Source organism: Rhineura floridana, chromosome 11, assembly GCF_030035675.1.
Source record: "Rhineura floridana isolate rRhiFlo1 chromosome 11, rRhiFlo1.hap2, whole genome shotgun sequence".
Taxonomy (NCBI): Eukaryota; Metazoa; Chordata; class Lepidosauria; order Squamata; family Rhineuridae; genus Rhineura; species Rhineura floridana.
Window position 1 is genome coordinate 19,728,559 of NC_084490.1, and position 22,017 is coordinate 19,750,575.

Genomic DNA, 22,017 nt, shown 5'->3' on the forward strand with positions numbered 1-22,017 from the left:
TGCAGCAGGGTTCTTGAAAACAACTTCCTGCCCCCACCCCTCTTTTTCCCATTTCTCGTTTAAACGTTCTGCAGACACCTGAGCCTCTAAGTACGCTGAAGTCCATGGCCGAGAGGGCAGCTATCAGCTCTAGCATAGAGGATCCTGTGTCATCTCTTCATCTTGCTGAAAGGAGTAAGTGTGGGGAGAGGGGCCTTTGCCTCCACAGTCCAGATGTGTATCTCTTGAGCCCTTCAGCATTCTGTGTGTTTGACAACCTGAACAGAAACTAAAGGATGGCCACTCTGCATGTGAGATGGTGATTTTTAAGACTATATCAATCTCTTCTCTAAAAAACAAATCCTTTTTTACTGGCAAGTCCTTTTGCTATAGATTTCACTCTCTCTGCTTATCCTTTGTGTTGGCAGTTGAAGAGCAGGTGGCCATCCAATTCACAAGAAAGGCTTGATATAAATATGCATGAATAAATTTCTCTGGGCCAAAAAATTGGCTCAGGAGCTTTTAGTTGCTAACCTTTTCACCAAGGTTCCAAGTGACGAAGTAAAGAGGACAACATACCATAAGATAACATTTTTTATTGTGGACAATAAAGCTGTGGGCCTGTGCAAGAGGTGGAAGGCATTTTGGAGAAGAAATGGAATTGTCTTTTTTTTTTTACGTTCTGAGTAGAGTGATCAGCACTCCTGTGCTGTAATCTGTAGCAGCCTTTAAGAGATGGTATCAAGGGTAATTCTTCTTTTCTGCTTATGTTTTTATGGGATGCACTTGTATTTTATTGTACGTCGCCCAGAGTGGCAGGATAACCCCTGCCAGATGGGCGTCTAACAAATTTAATAAATGAAAATAAATTAATAAATTCTTGATGGATCAAGGCACACATTGTTAGAATGAGAGAGGGGAGGGAGGGCTTCAGAAGGATGATGATGACCTGCATAAAAGGAGGCATTCTAGGCCAGGTTCACTTGAATGGTATACTGAGGGTGGGTGTCGAGTCACCTCTTGAGTGGTTCTCTTTCCCATTTTCCCTTCCAGCTGACATCTTAATAGCTAACACGACCTCCCAGCCAACCTCCAACCAGCCCCCCATCCAGCTGTCTGAGGTGAACATCCCCCTTTCACTTGGGGTGTGCCCACTGGGGCCTGTGCCTCTCACTAAGGAGCAGCACTACCAACAGGCCATGGAGGAGGCTGCCTGGCACCACATGCCTCATCCTTCTGATTCGGAAAGGATCCGGTAAGAAGGTTTCCCCTGGTCTTGTGGGTGGTGGTGGGGGAGAGGGAGTGAGCTGGCCCAGGATCTTTGTTCTCCTGGGAAAATAAGGTAATTTAGTAGTGATGCTGTTGCTTTCAGAGCATCAGCTTCAGAGTTCTCTGTACTGTAAATTGTTCATCCGGTTTGCACACCGCTAACACAGCTGTCTTCCGTCCTGAACCATGCACCGAAAGGGTAGGCAGAGCCCCACCTTTCAGCCTTAAGCATGTCACACATGCAGACCAATAGTATCATGGGCAGGGGGAGATAACGGGGTATGGGGATGCTCTGACTAGGTGTAGAGAAGAACCAACAGGCACTTGCTGATGTTTGTCCTTTAGGCCCTTCCGAGACCCTAAGGATTTAAAACATCTACTGCCCAATGGCCGGTATTTTGGGGCAAGGTATTCAAGAGGGTTGTGGCCATGGCTGTGCAACTGCAGATACACCTGGATGAAGCAGGTTACCTTCAGGCCCTGTTTCAGCACCAAGATGGCATTGGTTCTGATCAACAACATGTGTTGGAAGAGGGACGGGGGATTGTCTTTGATCTCTCAGCAGCTTTTGATGCCGTCAGCCATCGTATCCTCGTGGAGCAGCTCTGTGGGCTGGGAGTTGGAGTCATGGTGATAGTGGTTCTGCTCCTAACTGCAGGGTTGTTCCTAGAGAGCAACGTTGGGTGATTTGTGCTCAGCCCAATGGCAATTGTGCTGTTGGGTCCTGCAAGGTCCCACCTTTTCTAATGCTATTTAATATGAACTATTGGGTGTGGTCACTGGGGGTTTGGAACTCTGTGCCATAAATATGCTGATGGTACCCAGCTCTGTGTCGTTTGATCCAGATGCAGCTGTGTTGATCTTGAACTGATGCCTGGAGGCAGTAGTGGGTTGGATGAGGGCCAGTAAACAAACTGAAACAAACAGAGTACTGACTGGTACTTTTGGCTGATGTTGCATAATACCGGTCTTGCAAATTCTGCCCTGGCTGCCTATATTACCAGGCCCAATTCAAGATGCTAACCCTAACATATAAAGTCCTTAATGTCTGGGACTCAAGGCCTCAGATTAGTGTGCAAAGCCCTGCTTATAGTCTCAAGGACAGGGGAAGCCTGTCATGTGGGGACTCAGCGTAAGGTCTTCTCCATAGAGGCACCTGTAATGGAACTCCCTCCCCCTAGAGGCATAGATGGCTAGAATATTGAGGGTGTGGTTGCATGGCGAAGACGCATCTTTTTTCTGAAGCTTTTGAAGGCCATGTTTTAATTATTTTTAGCCTTTAATTTTCTTTTGTATTGTTGAATGCATTATGATTACAGTTATCCAGTTGATGATTTAACTGTAGTATATTATTTGTACTGATATTGTTTGGTTGTTTATTTCTGTGCTGCCTTTTGACCAAGAAAGGCCCTCAAGGCAGCTCACAGAAGAAAATGGAAAGGATAATTGGAACTCCCTCCAAAATACAACTTACAAAAATGTATAAGAAGACTAAAATATATTCAGTGTGGTGTAGTGGTTAAGGTGTTGGACTATGACCTGGGAGACCAGGGTTCGAATCCCCACACAGCCATGAAGCTCACTGGGTGACCTTGGGCCAGTCAGTGCCTCTCAGCCTCAGAGGAAGGCAATGGTAAACCCCCTCTGAATACTGCTTACCATGAAAACTCTATTCATACGGTCGCCATAAGTCAGTATCGTCTTGAAGGCAGGCCATTGCCATTTCCCTGCCAAAAGGGTTAGGGCAATCCCCAGAGAGATGTCGGAGAGAGCGGGAGCAACTCCTCCTTCCCAGTGCCTGGTTGGGGGGTGGGGCGGGACAGATGGAAAAGCTTTCCCTTTGATAGTCCCACCACAGTCTCTCCATTGCAGCATATGTAAAATACTTCAAGGCCATCTGTGACAGGAAATGGTATGCAAAAGCTCTAAACACATAAAAAGGGTATAACCAGCCTGTAATCTTGAGTATATGCCCTGAGATGGAGAAAGGGTTAGACAAGGGGTTCTCTGGCTTTCTACCCTCAAGGGGCTCCCTTGAGATGGCTGAAGACTACTGACACCCACCAGGCACAAAATGGTGGTAGATGGCGGCAGTCGCTGACCTTATTGTCTGCTGATATCTAATCCATCTTTGGAAATCGCTAAATGCTTTGCCACTGTGTTTTCCTTGTGGCAAGGAGTTCCATTTCTCGGTGTCCCTCCAGCTAAGTACAGACATCTGCTCTGGAAGTATTGTGACTCGGTCTCCCTGCTTTATGCTTTGCCTCCAGGGGCGGAGGCTGCATGCTTCCAATTGCCACTTGCTGGAAACTGCAGGGAGAAAAAGTGCTTTTCCACTCAGGTCCTCCTTGTGGGCTCCCATTAGCATCTGGTGGCCATTATGAGAACAGGATGCTGGAGCAGATGGGCCTTTGCCTTGATCCAGGAGGGATTTTCTTACATAGGCAGAACTTGCTGATCCAGAGCCCTGAAACAGAGAAAAAATTTTCTCTGATATTTTCCCCTTCACACGACCACCTGGTTAGCAAATTCCTTCTCCCATTTTCCTTCCACACTCAACTTGTACCTTATCCCCCCATTACCCAAAACTGCAATTTTTTTTATCCATCCTCCCTAACATTGTTATATTCACTCCTTCCTATAACAGTTTCTCCCTTTTATCTTGTTCCTTTCTGTTTCCAGTCTGCCTGTTTATTACTAATAAATATTAACCTTTTATCTCACTTTCTCATTTCCTTAACCTTTTATCTCACTTTCTCATTTCCTTAACCTTTTATCTCACTTTCTCATTTCCTTCAACACCTCCTCTGGCTCTTCCCCCTCTGAGAAGGGAGATCTTCCTCCCATCCTTCCCCCCCCCCCACGCTTCCTCCTTGAAATTCTCTGTCTCCCAGCCACTTTTACTCTACATGCAAAGAGCTGCTGGTGCTGACGCTGGCCCAGCTAAAAGGCTGTGGTGTAGCTAGGGGGTGGGGCAGGCTATGGCTCTGAGGGCCACCTGAAAGTGACCCAAGGCCCACTGGTGGGAGGTCCTGGCCCACAGTTTGAAAAGCACTGGGTTAGGCCAAGGGATGCTGGGAAAGAGAATGCTAGGGTCCTCCAGCAAGGGAGAAGGCATGGCTGGTCAGAACTCTTGATTTGCTGGATGGAACATGAGCAGATGTTGGCCTGAGAGGTCTCACCCACTTGCTGTGGTCTTTCCCATCAACAAAACTGTATTTCACCCTTTGCCTGCTCCCTAAACCCTGGCATATTTGCCTTTTTGGAAAGACTCTTCCTTTCCCTCTTTTTTTTTTGTCTCCAGCCTTTAAAGACCACATTAGTAACTCATCTGTGTGTCTTCTGTTTTCTCCCCTCCGCAATTCTCTCCTGAAATAAACTTCAGCCAGTTGTGAGGTGAAGGAGCCTTGGGCCAGGCCGTGATTGCAGCAGAGCCGCCAGTTAAAAACAACAGTCCACATTAGGGCCAAATACCTGGGCTTCAGGGTTTAGCCGTGTGTGTGTGTGCTCGTGCATCTAAGAGGTGGGGGATCACTACCACCAGGTTGGAGATGAAAGCCAAGATTCTTAAATTTTCTTGCACTCATTCTTTCCCTTTCTTCACCCCCCTCCTTCCTCCACAGGCAATATCTACCACGAAACCCCTGCCCGACCCCTCCATACCACCACCAGATGCCTCCCCCACACTCTGATACCGTGGAGTTCTACCAGCGCCTCTCTACAGAGACCCTTTTCTTCATCTTCTACTATCTGGAGGTAATGCGTACAAGACTGTCTCTCCTTTTTCCCCCTCCCCTCCCCACCCATTGGGGCATTCAGGGGCTGTGTTCTCTGTCCATGAGGAACATCCCCTCCCACCCTGGGACTGGGACTGAAGTATATCCCACAGCCCTATTCTGTCCCCCTTCTGCTTTGAAGGGCACGAAGGCACAATACCTGGCAGCGAAGGCACTGAAGAAGCAGTCGTGGCGCTTCCACACCAAGTACATGATGTGGTTCCAGCGGCATGAAGAACCCAAGACCATCACTGACGAATTTGAGCAGGTGAGGGAAGTGACCACAGAACAGCACATGGGGGGGGAGGGGGTAGTAGGCCCAGCCAATGAATTCCCGCCCACCCCCATGTACCATCTTGGGAACATAGGAAGCTGCATTATACTGAGTCAGACCATTGGTCTATCCAGTTCAACATTGTCTGCACTGTCTGGCAAAGCCCTCCCAGGTTTTCGGGCAGGGATTAATCCGAACCCTACTTGGAGATGCTGGGAACTGAACCAGTCGGGACCTTCTGCATGGACAGGTGATGCTCTACCACTGAGCTATGGCCCTTCTTTCATAGAAAGAGAAGAATGCAAAAAATGGGTGAGGGGATAGAAATAAGGAACCAGGCAAGGCATAGGAACTTTTAACTGTTAAACCCTAGCGTTTCTCGTTGATAACATTTGAGCCGGTTATGTCAACATTACTCCCATGAGAATGTTATTTGGGTTGAATGCACGTGAGGGCAGGGCTTAGAGCACGGAAGTTTGCGCTGGCCCTGTTGGGACTGCTATCCTTATTAGCTTTCTTCAGTGTGTTCTCTTTCTGAGTGGGGCAGGGCGAGCTTCAAAGGAAGCATTAACTATACTCCCTAGCCTGGTAGAAATCTGGAAGGGTGGGTCTTGTTCTTCTAGGTCCTAGAGTCATCAGTGGGGGAACAGCAGGGGTGTGGGTGGATGTTGGTAGATGGTGTAAGAGGTATTTGCATCTAGTAAAAGCAAAAAAAAAAAAATTGTGGTTCTCGGGAGCTGTGTAGTTTATGGTATCTTCCACAAGACACTTAAGCACCCGAGTGTGACATTTCCCATAGTCCAAAGATATAGAGGTGGAGGTCTGTATACTTCTGCTTGCTTCACACACATGAACAAAATGGGTTTTCTGAGGTAAAAAAAATCTTCCATCCCTTCCCCCAATGTGGTACAAGGCATTGAGGGGTCTCTTTCCCAGACACTGAGAGTCAGAAACTTTTGAGTAAATTTTGTGTGTGCGTTAAGAAGGAATGAGACTAGGGCCTAAAAGCCCTCCCCCCCCAAGCCCTTCTTTCTTACTGGGAAGCTAGCAGGAGAACACAGTTGCTGTTTGTTCTGGCTCTTCCTTTCTGGCCAAGCTTTTTTCCTAAAAAAAAATAAAATATACTTTTGCTCTCTGTTTCTGCCCAGGGCACTTACATCTACTTTGACTATGAGAAATGGGGCCAGCGCAAAAAGGAGGGTTTCACCTTTGAATACCGCTACCTGGAAGACCGGGACCTGCAGTGATGCCCTGGGGCCAGCAGGGGGTGCCAAGCCTTCCTTCCAGAGACAACGCGGTGCGCTAGGGGCAGCAGCAAAGGAAGACCAACCAATCCCCCAGCTCATCCCATCTTCCCCCCTCCCGTTACAACCATGGGGGGGATGGGGCCAGCCGCACGTTTAAAAAAATGCATGCAAGTTTTAAAAGTGACCACGGGACGGAGGAGGGGCGGCAGAGGCGGGATTCTCTTCGGCCTTTTCCTTGCTCTCTTCCGCCTGTAATGCATACGAAGAGGACAGAAAAAAATGAGGAAAACTCCCTTCATGTGCACCAGATTTGGGTGAGGGAGTGGAGATTAAAAAAGAATTTGAGAATCCCACCATAAGAGTGATCTTCCCCCAATCTGCATTTTTGTGTCTTCTAGATCAGAGAACCTATGCCCCCCCCCCAAATCCCTATTGCAGCAAACACAATTTCTTTGCCCCACCTCCTCCCCCAGTGCAGATCTCATCTCCTATTTGGCTACCATTATATACCCGTGACATTGAGGGGTAGGACCCCATAAATATCCCCTTATAGGCAGAAGTGTTGGGAACAGTTCATGGAGATATTGCTCGAACCTTTGCCCAGTTGTCATTGCTGGATTTGGCAAAAAGCCAAAATGCTAAGTTATTACAAATTGGGAAAGCCAGATGATTCCTGGAAAACATCCCAGTACAAAATATTTTTGTGGACTGGTACCTTCTGTTAACATTTTATAGGCTGCCATAATTTTCACTTGCTTCTGCAAGTGATGCTGTTGAGGGCAGATGGACATTACATGTCCCCCCTCATCACTTTTGTTTGGAAAAATCCCCAAACTCCCTTTCCTTACTGGAAATTTGACTCAAGAGAGTCTTCCCCCCCCCCAATCCATTGCTGCTTCTCTCCCTAACCCCTCCGTCCAAAATTTTGTTGCCACCCTAAATTTGGTATCCAAGCTCGTATCTTATCTGCTGCTCCTCCCACAGAGAGACCCTTCCCCTTGATGACTTGCAATTTATTCCTGATTGGAGGGGAAAGACTTGGGGAGACCTGGGGGAGGGATGGGAATACTGCTGTGTCGCACCCATCTCTCTTTCTCCTCATCCAGCACCCTGAACTGGAGCACCCTGCCCACACCGCTGTTTAAGATATTTTTTCGTAAGCCTATTTTCGTTTTGGAAAATATTTATGAATAAATAGTTTTATATGAGTGTTCTTCTTCTCTTGTAGAGAAAGGGCAGACAAAACGGTGGGGGGTAGAACAAATGGTTTAAAAAAAATCAATAACCATGCTTTCTCTTTCTGCATCACAGAAGCATCAGGGCTCTGGCTCAAGGGGTGGTGTTTTAATATTTAGTGTTTGAGGGGTCATGCCTTATGGCTGCCTAGATCTTCCCCCTGGCACTACTTGCATGGAGGCTAATAAGATGACAAGAGAAAAGCAATTTTCATGTAGAAATTTGCATATACTCTGAAGTTTGTATCCTCTTTGTTGCTGAACTCTCCAGACGGCTCTCCTTAAAGCTGTTTCCCCCCCATTATTTTAGCCTTTTCCCCTGACTAGAAAAGGAACTGTGTTAAAGCATAATAACTAAAAGCTTTACTCAGAGATCTTTCAGATTGCTGAGACTTCAACCAGCATTGCCTGCAATACCGGTTTCAAGCATACATAAAAGCAGAAAGGGTAGGAACTTCTAAAAACATTTAGATGGAAGCTTATTTCCATGCCTTGTCTCACCATGAACTTTGACGTGTCAGTTCCTCTGTTGAGAAGCACTCTATTGCTGCTTCCAGGTTTAAGCCCTTGATGGAGGGCATTAGGAGCCCACCTTTGTCCTTAATTTCTACCATAGTCATATATAGCAGGGATAGGAAAGCTCGCTCCCTTCTCATGTTGGACAACTACTCCTGTCATCCCTGAGCATTGGTCCTACTGGCTGGGGTGAGGGGAGTCCAAACCATTGGGGGTGGGGGGACCAGCTAATAAGTCTGGCAGACTGCAAAGAGAGGGAAGGAAATTTTGTTTGGTGGAGTTTGAATGAGAGCAATGTATTTATCATGTCTGAATGATGCAGGAGCCTGCAGCTCCCTTGGGGGCATTTGGTTCTTGGAACAGCAGATGCTGTGTGTGCCACATTAGCTAAAAAGAATATTAAGTGGTAATAACCATATATAATCTATCACTGGAACCCAAGACGAATGAGAGATACATACTGTGTTCCTCTGTGAAATTTGGTGGTTTAGAATCCTTTTATCTCAAACCCTATTTCCTTGCTGCTGTGTCCTACTTTGTAAGCCCCTTTACATTTTTATCCGTTACCTTCTGTACACCCTCCTTATCACAAGTTGTTTCTCTTCTGTTTAGGCCTACACAAACAGCAGGGGAGGCAGTAAAAGTCTTCCTGGATTATGCAGCTATTTCATAGTTGTGTATCTAGATGTGGTTCTCTCCTAGTCTCCCTCTCCCCGCAAAAAACCTGAGCAAGACAAAGTGAGAAGACTTGGCTAAAATTCTTACTCTATTTTACTGTGTGCAGGCTGTTATGTAAAGAAGGATCATTTAATCACAGCAACAACTCGGATGGCTGAGGGAGGGGGGACTGGTTTTTGCCCTTCCCCTATGTTAGGAGCAGGTGATAATTGAGTGTAGCAGGTACGGGAGATGGAGGCATGTCCTCAGCCAGGGTCTGTCTGTTCTAGAAGACATGCTTGGGCTTGCTTTCTCATGGAGTTCCACCCCCAAGCATTTGTGAGAGCTGTAAACATAATAGCATATGGATATTTTTTACTGCCGGGAGCAGCTACAAACAACTCCAGCTTCACTCCTTGCCTTCATATTTTATGAGAGGAGAACACGGCTACTACTTCTGGTGGAGACTGATGAACACAAAGCACCAGTTCAGGGCTTTTCAGGTGCATAATCCAATTCAAAACATCCATATCCTGCATAATGGACATTTCTAGAGTTTGGACTACATTGATTTCCTTGAGGAAGACTAGGGACAGGTGAGCTCTTGAAGCAGGGGATGCTATAAAGAGGCAGAGTTTGATCCATGTGCCAGGAAGGTACCAAGTACTCAACAAATAGGTTTATTGAGTGGCTGGTGGCTCATCACTGTCCCAGACAGTATTGTCCCAAACAATAGTGGTAAGCTGTACCACAGAACCCCATGCCAAAACATCTTCATCAGACCAGTTCTGATTATTGTTTATAATTTGCCAGAGATTGTCCATGAAGTATGCTGCACTGAGCAAGAAGAAAATAATGCATATTTCTGCAGCTATCCTTCAAAGAAGAAAAGTTAACTCTTTCAGCATTCCTCTGTTTGACACTAGGCTATAAGAACCAGGGATAAGGTCCCGTTTCCCCAACACATTGCTGCTGCTATTATCTCACTGGCACACCACCTCATTGCAGTTCCCAGACCCTCTTTCTTGCCAGTTGAGGGTTGAACTGTGAGTTGTAACCACGTTTTCTTTCATCCATTTCCTCTTCCTGGAGTGGGTGCGTGCCTGCTTTCTGGGCAAGAAGGGTTTCTGCACGGGCTCGCTCTACTTGCTCACGGCGCAGCCGTTCCTGGCGCAATTGCTCCAATGAGGATGATGCAGGTGAAGGGGCAGGACTGCAAAGGAAATGAGGGTTTAGAAAAGGAGCAGGAAACCTTTTTCAGCTCAAGGGCCATATTTTTCTTGCGGGGGGGGGGGAGACATGCCACTGATGGGCAAAGCAAGACCTGTGATTTGTACCTTCGTACAATAGACTAGTTTATTCCCACTCACACATCCCTCTCTATCCTTCAAACCAGGGAAGCAAGAAGCATTATCTGAGTTCAAGAACAAATTCAAGCCAGGCAAAAACATTCAACAAAGGCACAAAGCAGGGCTAGTGAGGGGTGTGTGGCCTGGAAAGAGTCTCATGAGCCAAATAACAAAGCCTGGAGGGCTAAATTTGACCAGCAGGCCTAAGATTCCTTATCCCTGGTTTAGAAACTGAAGTGTACATGGAATCCAGGAAACGTCTTTAATCCTTACCTTCCCACCCACAGGACTCAAGACAGGCGCAAATATGCCCAAATCGGTCACTTGTTTGTGTCGTTCCTACACTACTGTCCGTTTTGTGCTCTAGTCCTGCAGTTAGTGGTTCTAATACTAGAAGAACTGATGTTTGGGGAGATCAAGGCGGCCATTATCGTTACAATATAGGGGAGGGAACAAGCTCAGTGGTAGAGCAGCCTTTCCCAACCTTTGGATCCCAGCTTCCCTCATTGTACCTAAAAGTTTCAGGTAGCACAGGGAAGGCCCTTTTCTGCCAGAGTGCCACGGCCAGCCAACATACACAATACTGAACTAGATGGACAATTATATTTGGCACAAGACAGTTTTCTGATACAGTCTACTTTCTAGTAACAGCTGTTTCACACTCTGGCAACTTTACTGCATTTATATCCTACCGTGGCACGTGTGGGGCATAAGCACTGGGTTCCTGCCTCCTATCCAGAAAATGAGTAGGTCCAGACCAGTTTCACTTGAGCAAGACTGGTGTTAGCAAGTGCCTTCAGACCATGCCCTGGGACCCAAGAGCAGCCATGCACAGAGGGAGACAAGCAAAAGAAGCAGCCTAGTTAAACCAAGCCTCAAACAGAAGAGGAAATTCAGCAGGAAGATGCCCATGTGATAGGCCAGTGAGCCTCTGGGCTAGATCTGGTCTTCAGAATCTTCGAATCTGGCCCTCAGACAAAAGATTTTTGGCCAGGGATCCTCATCTCCCCCAGCATCGCACAAGCAAAGTTTGACAGGTGGGTGAAGTTGCTCATCTGTCAATTACCTGACTTCACAATGATGTCAGGTGGCCCATTTATGCCCAGTTTGAAATCAAACCTGCAGGCAAAGACTCGGGCTATGCATGCCCCACCAATCAGCTGACTATCAGGGCTTTGCTATTGATCAGCAGTGCCTGTAAACCCCCCTTTCAGCCCAGCCACATCTTCACCTGCCCCATACCTGATGTCAGGTGGAGGGAGGTATGTGTGGCTTGGCCAACACAGTCTGGAGGGTTAACCAGGCCTGTGGGCTGGAGATTCCCCACCCCTGCTTTATGCCCATCTCTCCCTTTATCAGATGCGGGGAACCATTGGTTCTGCTTGCTGGGAGTTGTGGTTCAGCAACATCTGAACAACATCACCGCCCTGGGAGCTTATTGCTATAGGGCGGTCTAAAAATGTAATAAAATAAATAAATAAATCTGGAGGGCCAAAGGTTCCCACACCTGCCCTGTATCCTCCTCCCAGCACTTGACGACAGTATTCCATGTATGGCCAGTAGAGGGCTATCAATGACTGTGCTTCCTGTTTACAGTTCAACTCAATCCCCACCGCCACCACCTCAGAGCCCACATCCCATCCTGTAACAGAGCAGGAGTCGATTTTATTACTTTGCCAAGTTACTGCAGCTTTGAGGTGGCACAAGACAACGATCCCTCTCACTCACTGACCCACTGCCTAAACCTTATTGTAACTGGTGCTCCATACACAGCCTTAAACTTTACTTTTTCTTGTGCAAAAGTGTTTTCGTTCTTTCAGTTGCTTCAAGAGGAGGCAGGTTCTATGTGAAATGCTCAAGTTGTATCACCCACATCTGTGGTCTTCCTTTCCCTCCTAGGGACGGGAGTTTTGTTGCTTGGGACTAGCTGGATTTTGGAGCCAGCAGGAAGCAGAAGCAGTAAACCTCTCAACTCCTGTGCTTTGGCCCTAAACTGTTAAAGGATAATATCCAGACGCACCCAGCTGGCAGGGCTCTCCTTTTTTCTTTTTGCTGTCGCTCCCCTTTTTCTTTCTTCCCATCTTTCTTGTGGGATCCCTTCTTCTTACGCAGATGTCTTTCCATCTCGGCCAGGGGGTCCAACTTCCCTTTCAGCTTCTCATCTTTAGCGACAGCCATGCTGTGTTGTGGCAGCTCCTGGTACCAGGGACGACTAGTCTGGGCTTCTGCTGCACTCTGGCCCAAGTAAGTGAGGATACCCAGAGCCTTTTCTTGCTGCTCCTGGGAAAACCCAAAAGAATTCACTCAAAGCACTGTTCACCACCACACATGCAAGAATGCTCCATCTATTGTTTACTTGTAGTCCGATTCCCCTTATACAAAGCTCAGACCACCAATAGCAGAAGCAGCCAATGCAGTGCCCTCAAGATGTTGCTGGACTACAACTCCCTTCATCCCTGACCACTGGCCATGCTGGCTGTGATTGGTGGGAGTTACACATGGAGGGCGTTAAACTTAGCTTCAATCATGTTACACCATGGGTGCTCCCAGACCATTCACTGGACTTCAGTGCAGGACATTTTTTCCTGCCAATTACTACTTACAGGCTGCAGCAGGGGGGGTGGTTTGTAAAGAATGGAAAGGAAAAAATCCCTATTTCTACCATTCTAACAGTAAGATAGGGATAAATCTCCCTGGGTTACAGCACATATAGTTAATTATTCTGAAATGGAAATGGACTGCCTTCAAGTCGATCCTGATTTATGGCTACCCTATAAATAGGGTTTTCATGGTAAGTGGTATTCAGAGGGGGTTTTTCATTGCCTTCCTCTGAGGCTAGTCCTTCCCAGCTGGCTAGGGCCTGCTCAGCTTGCCTCAGCTGCACAAGCCAGCCCCTTCCTTGTCTGCAACTGCCAGCTGGGGGGCAACTAGGCTCCTTGAGACTGTGCAGCTTGTCCACGGCTGCACAGGTGGCAGGGCACGTAACCCCTGAGCCACTCACTGTGGGGGTGATCTTTAGCTGTCCCTTTACACCCAGGAGACCCGAGCGGGAATTTGAACTCACAGACTCTGGACTCCCAGCCAGGCTCTCCTCCCCACAGTGCTTAACCCAATGTTAATTATTCCACATTAATTATTTAATCCAGAATAAGAGTCCACTACAGGTTCTCATCTCAGGTGAGTGGGAACAGTGGAGATTAAGAGGACTAAGGGGAGCTGGAAGCCAGAATTTTCTGGGAGGGTAAAAACACAAAGGAAATGAACTGGCAAACAAGCACTATGTATCAGCCAGGCAAGTGGGAACACAATTTCTTTAACAGACATGTAAATCCCTAAATATTTATGCTACTATTAATTAATTAATTAATTAATTAATTAATTAATTGATTTTTATCCTGCCCTTCCTTCCAGCAGGAGCCCAGGGCGGCAAACAAAAACACTAAAAAAACTTTAAAACATCATAAAAACAGACCTTAAAACACATTAAAACAAAACAAATTTAAAAACATTTTTTTAAAAAGCTTTAAAAGCATCTTAAATAAAAAGAGTTTAAAAAAATTGTTTAGAAAAAATGTTTTTTTAAAAAAAAACATTAAAAAGCAATTCCAACACAGATGCAGACTGGGACAGGTCTCAGCTTAAAAGACTTGTTGAAAGAGGAAAGTCTTCAATAGGCACTGAAAAGATAACAGAGATGGTGCCTGCCTAATATTTAAGGGGAGTGAATTCCACAGGGTAGGTACCGCCACATTAAAGGTCCATTTCCTATGTTGTGCAGAACGGACCTCATGATAAGAAGGTATCTGCAGGAGGCCCTCACCTGCAGAGATCAGTGATCGACTGGGTATATAAGGGGTAAGACGGTCTGATTCAGGTATCCTGGTCCTAAGCTGTATAGGGCTTTGTACACCAAAACTAGAACCTTGAACTTGGCCCGATAGCAAATGGGCAGCCAGTGCAATTCTTTCAGCAGCGGGGTGACATGTTGGCAATAACCTGCCGCATTTTGCACCAGCTGCAACTTCCGACCAACCTCAAGGGCAGCCCCACATGGACTGCATTACAGTAATCCAGCCCGGAGGCTACAAGTGTGTGGACAACAGTGGTCAGGCTATCCTGGTCCAGAAACAGCCGCAGCTGTCATCAGCTGAAGCTGGTAAAAGGCACTCCTAGCCACTGAGGTCACCTGGGTTCTAGTGACAAAGATGGATCCAGGAGCACCCCCAGACTACAAACCTGCTCTTTCAGAGGGAGTACGACCCCATTCAAAGCAGGCAACTTACTAATTATCCGAACTCGGGAACCACCAACCCACAGTGCCTCCATCTTGCTAGGATTCAGACTCAGTTTATTGGCCCTCATGTAGTCCACCACCGAGTCCAGGCACCGGTCCAGGGCTTGCATGGCCTCTCCCGATTCAGATGTTACGGAGAACTAGAGCTGGGTATCGTCAGCATACTGCTGACACCTTGCCCCAAATCTCCTGATGACTGCTCCCAAGGGCTTCATATAGAAGTTAAACAGCATGGGGGGTAAGATGGTACCCTGCGGCACCCCACAGCACAACTGCCAGGAGGCCGAAAGACAGTCACCCAATGGTATTCTCTGAGAGCGACCCTGGAGATAGGATCGGAACCACTGTAAAACATTGCCTCCGATACCCAGCTCACCAAGTCGGCCCAGAAGGATACCATGGTCAATGGTATCAAAAGCCGCTGAGAGATCAAGTAAGAAAAACAGGGTCACACTCCCCGTCCTTCTCCCAATAAAGGTCATCCATCAGGGCAACCAAGGCCGATTCAGTCCCATAACCAGGTCTAAACCCAAACTGGGATGCATCAAGATAATCTGTTTCATCCAAGAGTACTTGCAATTGCTGCGCCACAACCATCTCAATCACCTTCCCTAAAGGGGGTATTTGCAACCGGTTGGTAGTTGTCACAAACCAATGGGTCCAGGGTGGGCTTTTTCAGGAGCCTCTTTCAAGGCGGCTGGAACCACTCCCTCAGCAATGATGCATTGACCACACCCTGGATCCACTTGGTCAACCCCCCTCGGCAAGCTTTAATAAGCCAAGAAGGGCAAGGGTCAAGAGAACACGTTGCTGGCTGCATCATCGTATGCACCTTGTCTACGTCATCAGGCCACATCAACTGAAACCATTCCCAAGAAGTTGCAGCAGACGTTGCACTGGACACCTCATTGGGGACTACAGTAGATGTGGATGGGGCATCATGATTGCTATGGAGGCAAGCAACTTTACCCTCAAAGTGCCTTGCAAACAATTCACAGTGGGTCTCCGAAGGGTCTAAAACTCCATTTCCTGGAGTTGATGTCAACAGTCCCCTGACAATATGGAAAAGCTCCACTGGACGGCTACTTGAGGATGCGATGGAGGCAGAGAAGTGGGCCTTTTTCGCCACCCTCACCGCCACACAGTAGGCACGGTTATGATGTTTTACTCATGCCCGATCAGCCTCACAGCACGTCTTTCGCCACTTGCGCTCTAGCCGTTGTCCAGCCTGTTTTATTGCCCTTAGCTCACTGGTGTACCAAGGTGCAAACCAGGCTCCACAATGCCGGAGAGAGCACTCGGGGGCAACCGTATCAAGAGCCCGATGTGCCTTGCTGTTCCACAGCATGACAAGGGCTTCAACAGGGTCACCTGCTCTATCTACTGGGAACTCCCCCAGGGCATTCAGGAATCCTGTGGATTCCATTAGTCTCTGGGGGCAGACCATCTTAATCTGCCTACCACCCCTGCAGGGAAGGATCGGAGCCATAAGTCTAAACTTCACCAGGAAGTGATCTGACCATGAGAATGCGATGACATCCACCACCCCTTCCTCCATCTGGAGCAAAAATCAAGTTGAGGGTGTGCCCTGCCCTATGTGTTGGGCCAGTGACAACTTGAGACAGCCCCATGGTTGTCATGGAGGCCATGAAGTCCTGAGCCAGAACACTAGAGGCAGCCTCAGCATGGACATTGAAATCACCCAGCACTATCGTTTTGGGCTCTTCCAATACCACAGCCGAGATGGCCTCCGCCAGCTTGGTCAGAGAAGCTGCCAGGCAGCAGGGTGGACGGTACACCAGCAGCAACCATAGTTTACTGTCTCTTCAGCCCGACACCAGGTGCAGCCCTCACAGCCAGCTCCAAGATGGAGTGGTTTCCTGGTGACAGAGATGGAAGTTCTGTAGACCACAGCAACTCCTCCCCCCCCCCATCCCTGTAGCCTGTGCTGGTGTTGCACTGAGTATCCAGCTGGGCAAAGTTGGGTCAGATCAACTCCTCCCAGCTCACCCACCCAGGTGTCGGTAATGCACACCAAATCGGCACCTTCATCCACAATCAGATCATGGATGAGAGTGGTCTTATTGTGTACCAATCTGGCGTTCAACAACACACACAGGCCAGTGGGCTTGGCAGATGAGCAACGAGGAACCCTTCCATGAGAGGAGTGGCAGCAAGGAACAAGGCGCAGATAGCCTTGCCCTCGTCTTCTATAGTAATTCACCACATCCCCATGGCTATAATTTCCTCTACCCGTGATCACTGAAATTGGGGTGGCATCACCCATGTTCCTCTGTACTAAGACTTGTCCTAAATACCTGATATGGACCCAACTCAAGCCCACCAACAAAACCTGCCGGAGCCAATTATCCCAGTAGGCTTCTGCAAGAATTTGGAACAGTCATACCCATTCAGACATTTTCACACAGGGCCCATCTACTCCCCCTCCTGTCTCACACCCAGGGAGGGCCAGCCTTCTGCCAGTGACAGACTCTCACTCTGAAGGCATCTGGCAATTTTCTCCTATCATTCCGTTCACTGCACAGACTGTCACACTGTGCAGGAACTACACATGCACCACACACCCTCCCCACCACCAATCTCCTCTATACTGGTTTAACAGAAAACAAATAATAAAAAAGGTAATAGAAGGGGGTAGTGCCCTCGCCCTCAGGACTCCCTAAGGGAATCCCCCAGTGGTGTTGCCACTTCGGTGGCGACCCTGCCAGCAGCAGACCTGCCGCCCAAGGGCAGTTCTTGCAGCACTTACCAAGGACTTCAGCTGCCTCGAGAGACAGCAACCCAAAGAAGCGAGCAGCAAGCACCCAGATGTGCTCAGTTACTCACTCCCAGGGCAGGTCTTCTTCAGCTCCCTAGTGCTGCAGCTGTTCCCTCCATATTTTGCTCTCACACAGCCATAGGATAGCAAGAACTCCACACCAGCTCTGCCAGAGCTATTTCTTGGAAGTGGGGCAGTGGGATCCATAGTGCACTCTGGCTGGGTCAGAGCCCTCCAGACCACTGAGTTTGCAGGCTAAAGGAAAGAAAGTCTTCACAAGCTCCCCTCCTGCCATTACCTTCTCTCGTCTCTTCTCCTCCTCATATTCTTTGTTGCCACTCTCTTCCAACTCTTGAAAGAGATTGAGATGGCACGAGGGCCCTTCGGCGCCTGAAGAGAGAACTTCTAAGTTGCCGTTATCACCTCCTGGGGCCGACAGGCGTGCTTTCTTACGGAGGAATTCAGTCCGGGCCTAGGATCAAAGGAGAACATTTGTCCAAGGAACATTTCCCTGCCTTTATCACCTCCTTGCTCTGCTATGGTACCCAGCCTGTCTCCTCCTTCCCAGTCCCAGCAAACCAATCTACAGTCAAATTAAAGATAAATCTATCTGAACATAGGAATGATGATAGGATAACACTGGGGCAAAGAAGAAATTGGGGGTGTGTGTGATTATTTTTTTTAAGGGTTGCCGGGGGGACGGGACCATCAGACTTTCCACTTTTTAATTCAGGTAATTTCATGCATTTTCGCAAGAAATTTGATTGACAAAAGTCAAGACCAAGCATCATGAACAAAAAAGCAAAGGCTTTGCAGATCATTGGGGGTTTTCTTCCTGATAAAAGAGCCTCCTCTTCCTGAGCATTTTAGGAAAGGAAGCAACATGGCGCATACAGTTAGCATATGCATCTGGGCAGTAAGAACACAAGAACAGCAACAAACATTCTTGTGGCATTTTAAAGGTATCCAATTTATGTGGCCCAAGCTTCTGTGGACTAAAGTCCATTTAATCTGATGCATGAAGCGTTATCTGTAGTTAACAGATTTATATATATATGTATGCACACCCAGGTACAGAGGAAAAAAATATAGGGCAGTAGGAGGGGCAACAAAAAGGTATGAAATGCAAGAAGTATCTTATGTCTGTGACATTGCTGTGTAATGCTCATAAGAACATAAGAAGAGCCTGCTGGATCAGGCCAGTGGCCCATCTAGTCCAGCATCCTGTTCTCACAGTGGCCAACCAGGTGCCTGGGGGAAGCCCGCAAGCAGGACCCGAGTGCAAGAACACTCTCCCCTCCTGAGGCTTCCGGCAACTGGTTTTCAGAAGCATGCTGCCTCTGACTAGGGTGGCAGAGCACAGCCATCACGGCTAGTAGCCATTGATAGCCCTGTCCTCCATGAATTTGTCTAATCTTCTTTTAAAGCCATCCAAGCTGGTGGCCATTACTGCATCTTGTGGGAGCAATTCCATAGTTTAACTATGCGCTGAGTAAAGAAGTTACTTCCTTTTGTCTGTCCTGAATCTTCCAACATTCAGCTTCTTTGAATGGCCACGAGTTCTAGTATTATGAGAGAGGGAGAAGAACTTTTCTCTATCCACTTTCTCAATGCCATGCATAATTTTATACACTTCTATCATATCTCCTCTGACCCGCCTTTTCTCTAAACTAAAAAGCCCCAAATGCTGCAACCTTTCCTCATAAGGGAGTCGCTCCATCCCCTTGATCATTCTGGTTGCCCTCTTCTGAACCTTTTCCAACTCTATAATATCCTTTTTGAGATGAGGCGACCAGAACTGTACACAGTATTCCAAATGCGGCCGCACCATAGATTTATACAATGGCATTATGATATCGGCTGTTTTATTTTCAATACCCTTCCTAATTATCGCTAGCATGGAATTTGCCTTTTTCACAGCTGCCGCACACTGGGTCGACATTTTCATCGTGCTGTCCACTACAACCCCGAGGTCTCTCTCCTGGTCGGTCACCGCCAGTTCAGACCCCATGAGCGTATATGTGAAATTAAGATTTTTTGCTCCAATATGCATAATTTTACACTTGTTTATATTGAATTGCATTTGCCATTTTTCTGCCCATTCACTCAGTTTGGAGAGGTCTTTTTGGAGCTCTTCGCAATCCCTTTTTGTTTTAACAACCCTGAACAATTTAGTGTCGTCAGCAAACTTGGCCACTTCACTGCTCACTCCTAATTCTAGGTCATTAATGAACAAGTTGAAAAGTACAGGTCCCAATACCGATCCTTGAGGGACTCCACTTTCTACAGCCCTCCATTGGGAGAACTGTCCGTTTATTCCTAGTCTCTGCTTTCTGCTTCTTAACCAATTTCTTATCCACAAGAGGACCTCTCCTCTTATTCCATGACTGCTAAGCTTCCTCAGAAGCCTTTGGTGAGATACCTTGTCAAACGCTTTTTGAAAGTCTAAGTACACTATGTCCACTTGATCACCTCTATCTATATGCTTGTTGACACTCTCAAAGAATTCTAATAGGTTACTGAGACAGGACTTTCCCTTGCAGAACCCATGCTGGCTCTGCTTCAGCAAGGCTTGTTCTTCTATGTGCTTAGTTAATCTAGCTTTAATAATACTTTCTACCAGTTTTCCAGGGACAGAAGTTAAGCTAACTGGCCTGTAATTTCCGGGATCCCCTCTGGATCCCTTTTTGAAGATTGGCGTTACATTTGCCACTTTCCAGTCCTCAGATGTATATAGGATAAACAGAGTGACATTCACAAGAGCAGCAGTAACTGGGGGTTAACAGACCTTTGCTAATTTAATATTGGCAGTAGGAGAGAAAAACTTCGTCTTGATTGAGCCCCAAATGGGCAAAATCAATCTTGCTAAGACGTTTTAGCCCAGCAATTTCAAGCTTGAGTCTTTGGGCCAGTTTATTCTTTCATTCAGCACAACCAAGTAGGAAAGCTTTTCCTGGATTCTAGCACTTCAGGCTGCAGATTGGGGGGATCATCGTTTGAATACTCTCCTATCTAACAAGTCTCGCACCTTCAAAATTAGGATGCTATAATCTGGGACATCACTACAATGGAAAAATTACATATTATGGACAAACCTAAGCCTCTCCCCTGATATAAAACAAAATTCATGCCAAATTGTCAATGTTGGTTTTATTTTGGAATGATAAATGTGAAAATGTTAAGTCCTTTTTCATTAATTTATTTAATATAACATGTTTCTGCAATAGTTATATGAATTTGGGTGCTTATTATTGTTTGTTATACTTGACTTTTATATGTTTGCATTTTTACATCAAATTTTATAGTAATTGGGGGCATCAGGGGCTGGGTCTTTTCAGCAGAGACCCCACATCTGTGGATTCCCTCCCCCGGAGAACTCCATTTAGCCCCCCTCTCTTGTTGCCCTTCTTACAGACGACCTTACAGTCTTTTGAAATACTTTGCTAAAACTTTTATTGATTTGATTGCTGGCTTTTCATATATTTTAATCTGAAGCTGCTTTTGTATTACACCGTCATGCACTTTATCATTACTAAATATTGTCTTAAGAGTCGGGGAGAAATCAATAATAATAATAATAATAAAAGAAAATAGAACAAAAAAGGCACTTTACGGAGAAAACTGACACTAACACAGGGACCCTTTCAGAACAGAGAAGGCCCTCATTTTCTTCAAGCGCTCCTCATCTCCCATATCTACCGTATTAGAAACCAGCTGTGACCATCTGGAAGCATAAATGCAGTTATATTTCTTTCCCAACGTCGCCATCATAGACCTGGCTCAATATATAATATACCACACGGACACACTTTTTATTTTAGAAAACTGGCGACTTCTCCCTCTCCTCCAATTTTAACCTTCTCAATAATTCAAACACTCCCATCTTCATACACCCCCACAACGGTTCAGCCCAACCAGAATCGAATGGATTCCGAGACACCCGCAATTAAAAAAACTTCCTTTCCCCGGCCTAGAAAATAGCGCATGCGTAACTCTTCGCGCGTGCGCCTTGGCGACTTGCCTCCTGTTCAGCAAGCAGGGCTCGGGCCTCCCTCTTTTGCCGCTGTGCTTCGGCCTCCGCCTCGTCTCGTCGGACCCGGGCCACATTGTCTTTGTTCCGCACGTGCCAAGACTTCTTGGGAAGGATATTCATCCTAGCTGTTGCTGCTTTTTTCCAAAGCTCTCAAACTCTCGAATTCCGTTTCCGGTATTGCAGCCTTTTTTCCGATTGGTGCAATATAGCCCCGCCCTTTGCTACTGTTTGGGGGCGAGCTCACGCCTTCTTTGTACATGCTTGCCTACGTCATCGCACGCCCGTCTACAAACCGACGAACTGTCAGCACGTACTTGGTTCTGATTGGCTTATACTCATTTCATCCCATGACATGATTGATGTAGGCTCACAGACGCTTGATTCATTGACGGCGCATGAGAATTTATCTGTGTCACTACATTTAAATCAAATCCCTGCTTTTCATGGGGTGCTTGGTTCTTGCGTCACATTTTGATTAATGCATTTGTTTTGTTCTTTTTCAAATAGTATTTTGAGATTTCTGGACCTTTCCTGGATTTATTCTAATAATAGCTTCCTTTACATACGAGTCCAGATTTTGAAACGCAAAATGACCCCCCTTTTAATCTC

At 46.9% G+C, this 22,017-nt stretch overlaps 2 protein-coding genes across 6 annotated transcripts in view; one reads left to right on the forward strand and one right to left on the reverse strand.

Annotated features, from left to right (window-relative positions):
- The window catches only part of CNOT3 (CCR4-NOT transcription complex subunit 3), a 31,172-nt gene extending 23,419 nt beyond the window's left edge, over nucleotides 1-7,753 (forward strand). For all 5 annotated transcript variants that reach the window (XM_061591333.1, XM_061591335.1, XM_061591334.1 and 2 more), the window contains 5 exons: nucleotides 75-174; nucleotides 1,033-1,234; nucleotides 4,872-5,004; nucleotides 5,167-5,292; nucleotides 6,447-7,753. In XM_061591333.1, the coding sequence (XP_061447317.1) occupies nucleotides 75-174; nucleotides 1,033-1,234; nucleotides 4,872-5,004; nucleotides 5,167-5,292; nucleotides 6,447-6,545 (660 nt within the window). In that variant the 3' untranslated portion in view covers nucleotides 6,546-7,753. The remainder of the gene's footprint in view (nucleotides 1-74; nucleotides 175-1,032; nucleotides 1,235-4,871; nucleotides 5,005-5,166; nucleotides 5,293-6,446) is intronic.
- On the reverse strand, nucleotides 7,747-21,636 carry LENG1 (leukocyte receptor cluster member 1). The gene is made up of 4 exons (XM_061591338.1): nucleotides 21,397-21,636; nucleotides 17,674-17,847; nucleotides 12,323-12,582; nucleotides 7,747-10,166 (listed from the first exon to the last, which is right to left on the reverse strand). The coding sequence occupies exons 1-4, from the start codon at nucleotides 21,526-21,528 to the stop codon at nucleotides 9,953-9,955; spliced, it is 780 nt and encodes a 259-aa protein (XP_061447322.1). The 5' UTR covers nucleotides 21,529-21,636; the 3' UTR covers nucleotides 7,747-9,952.
- Between the last annotated feature and the right edge of the window lie 381 nt (nucleotides 21,637-22,017).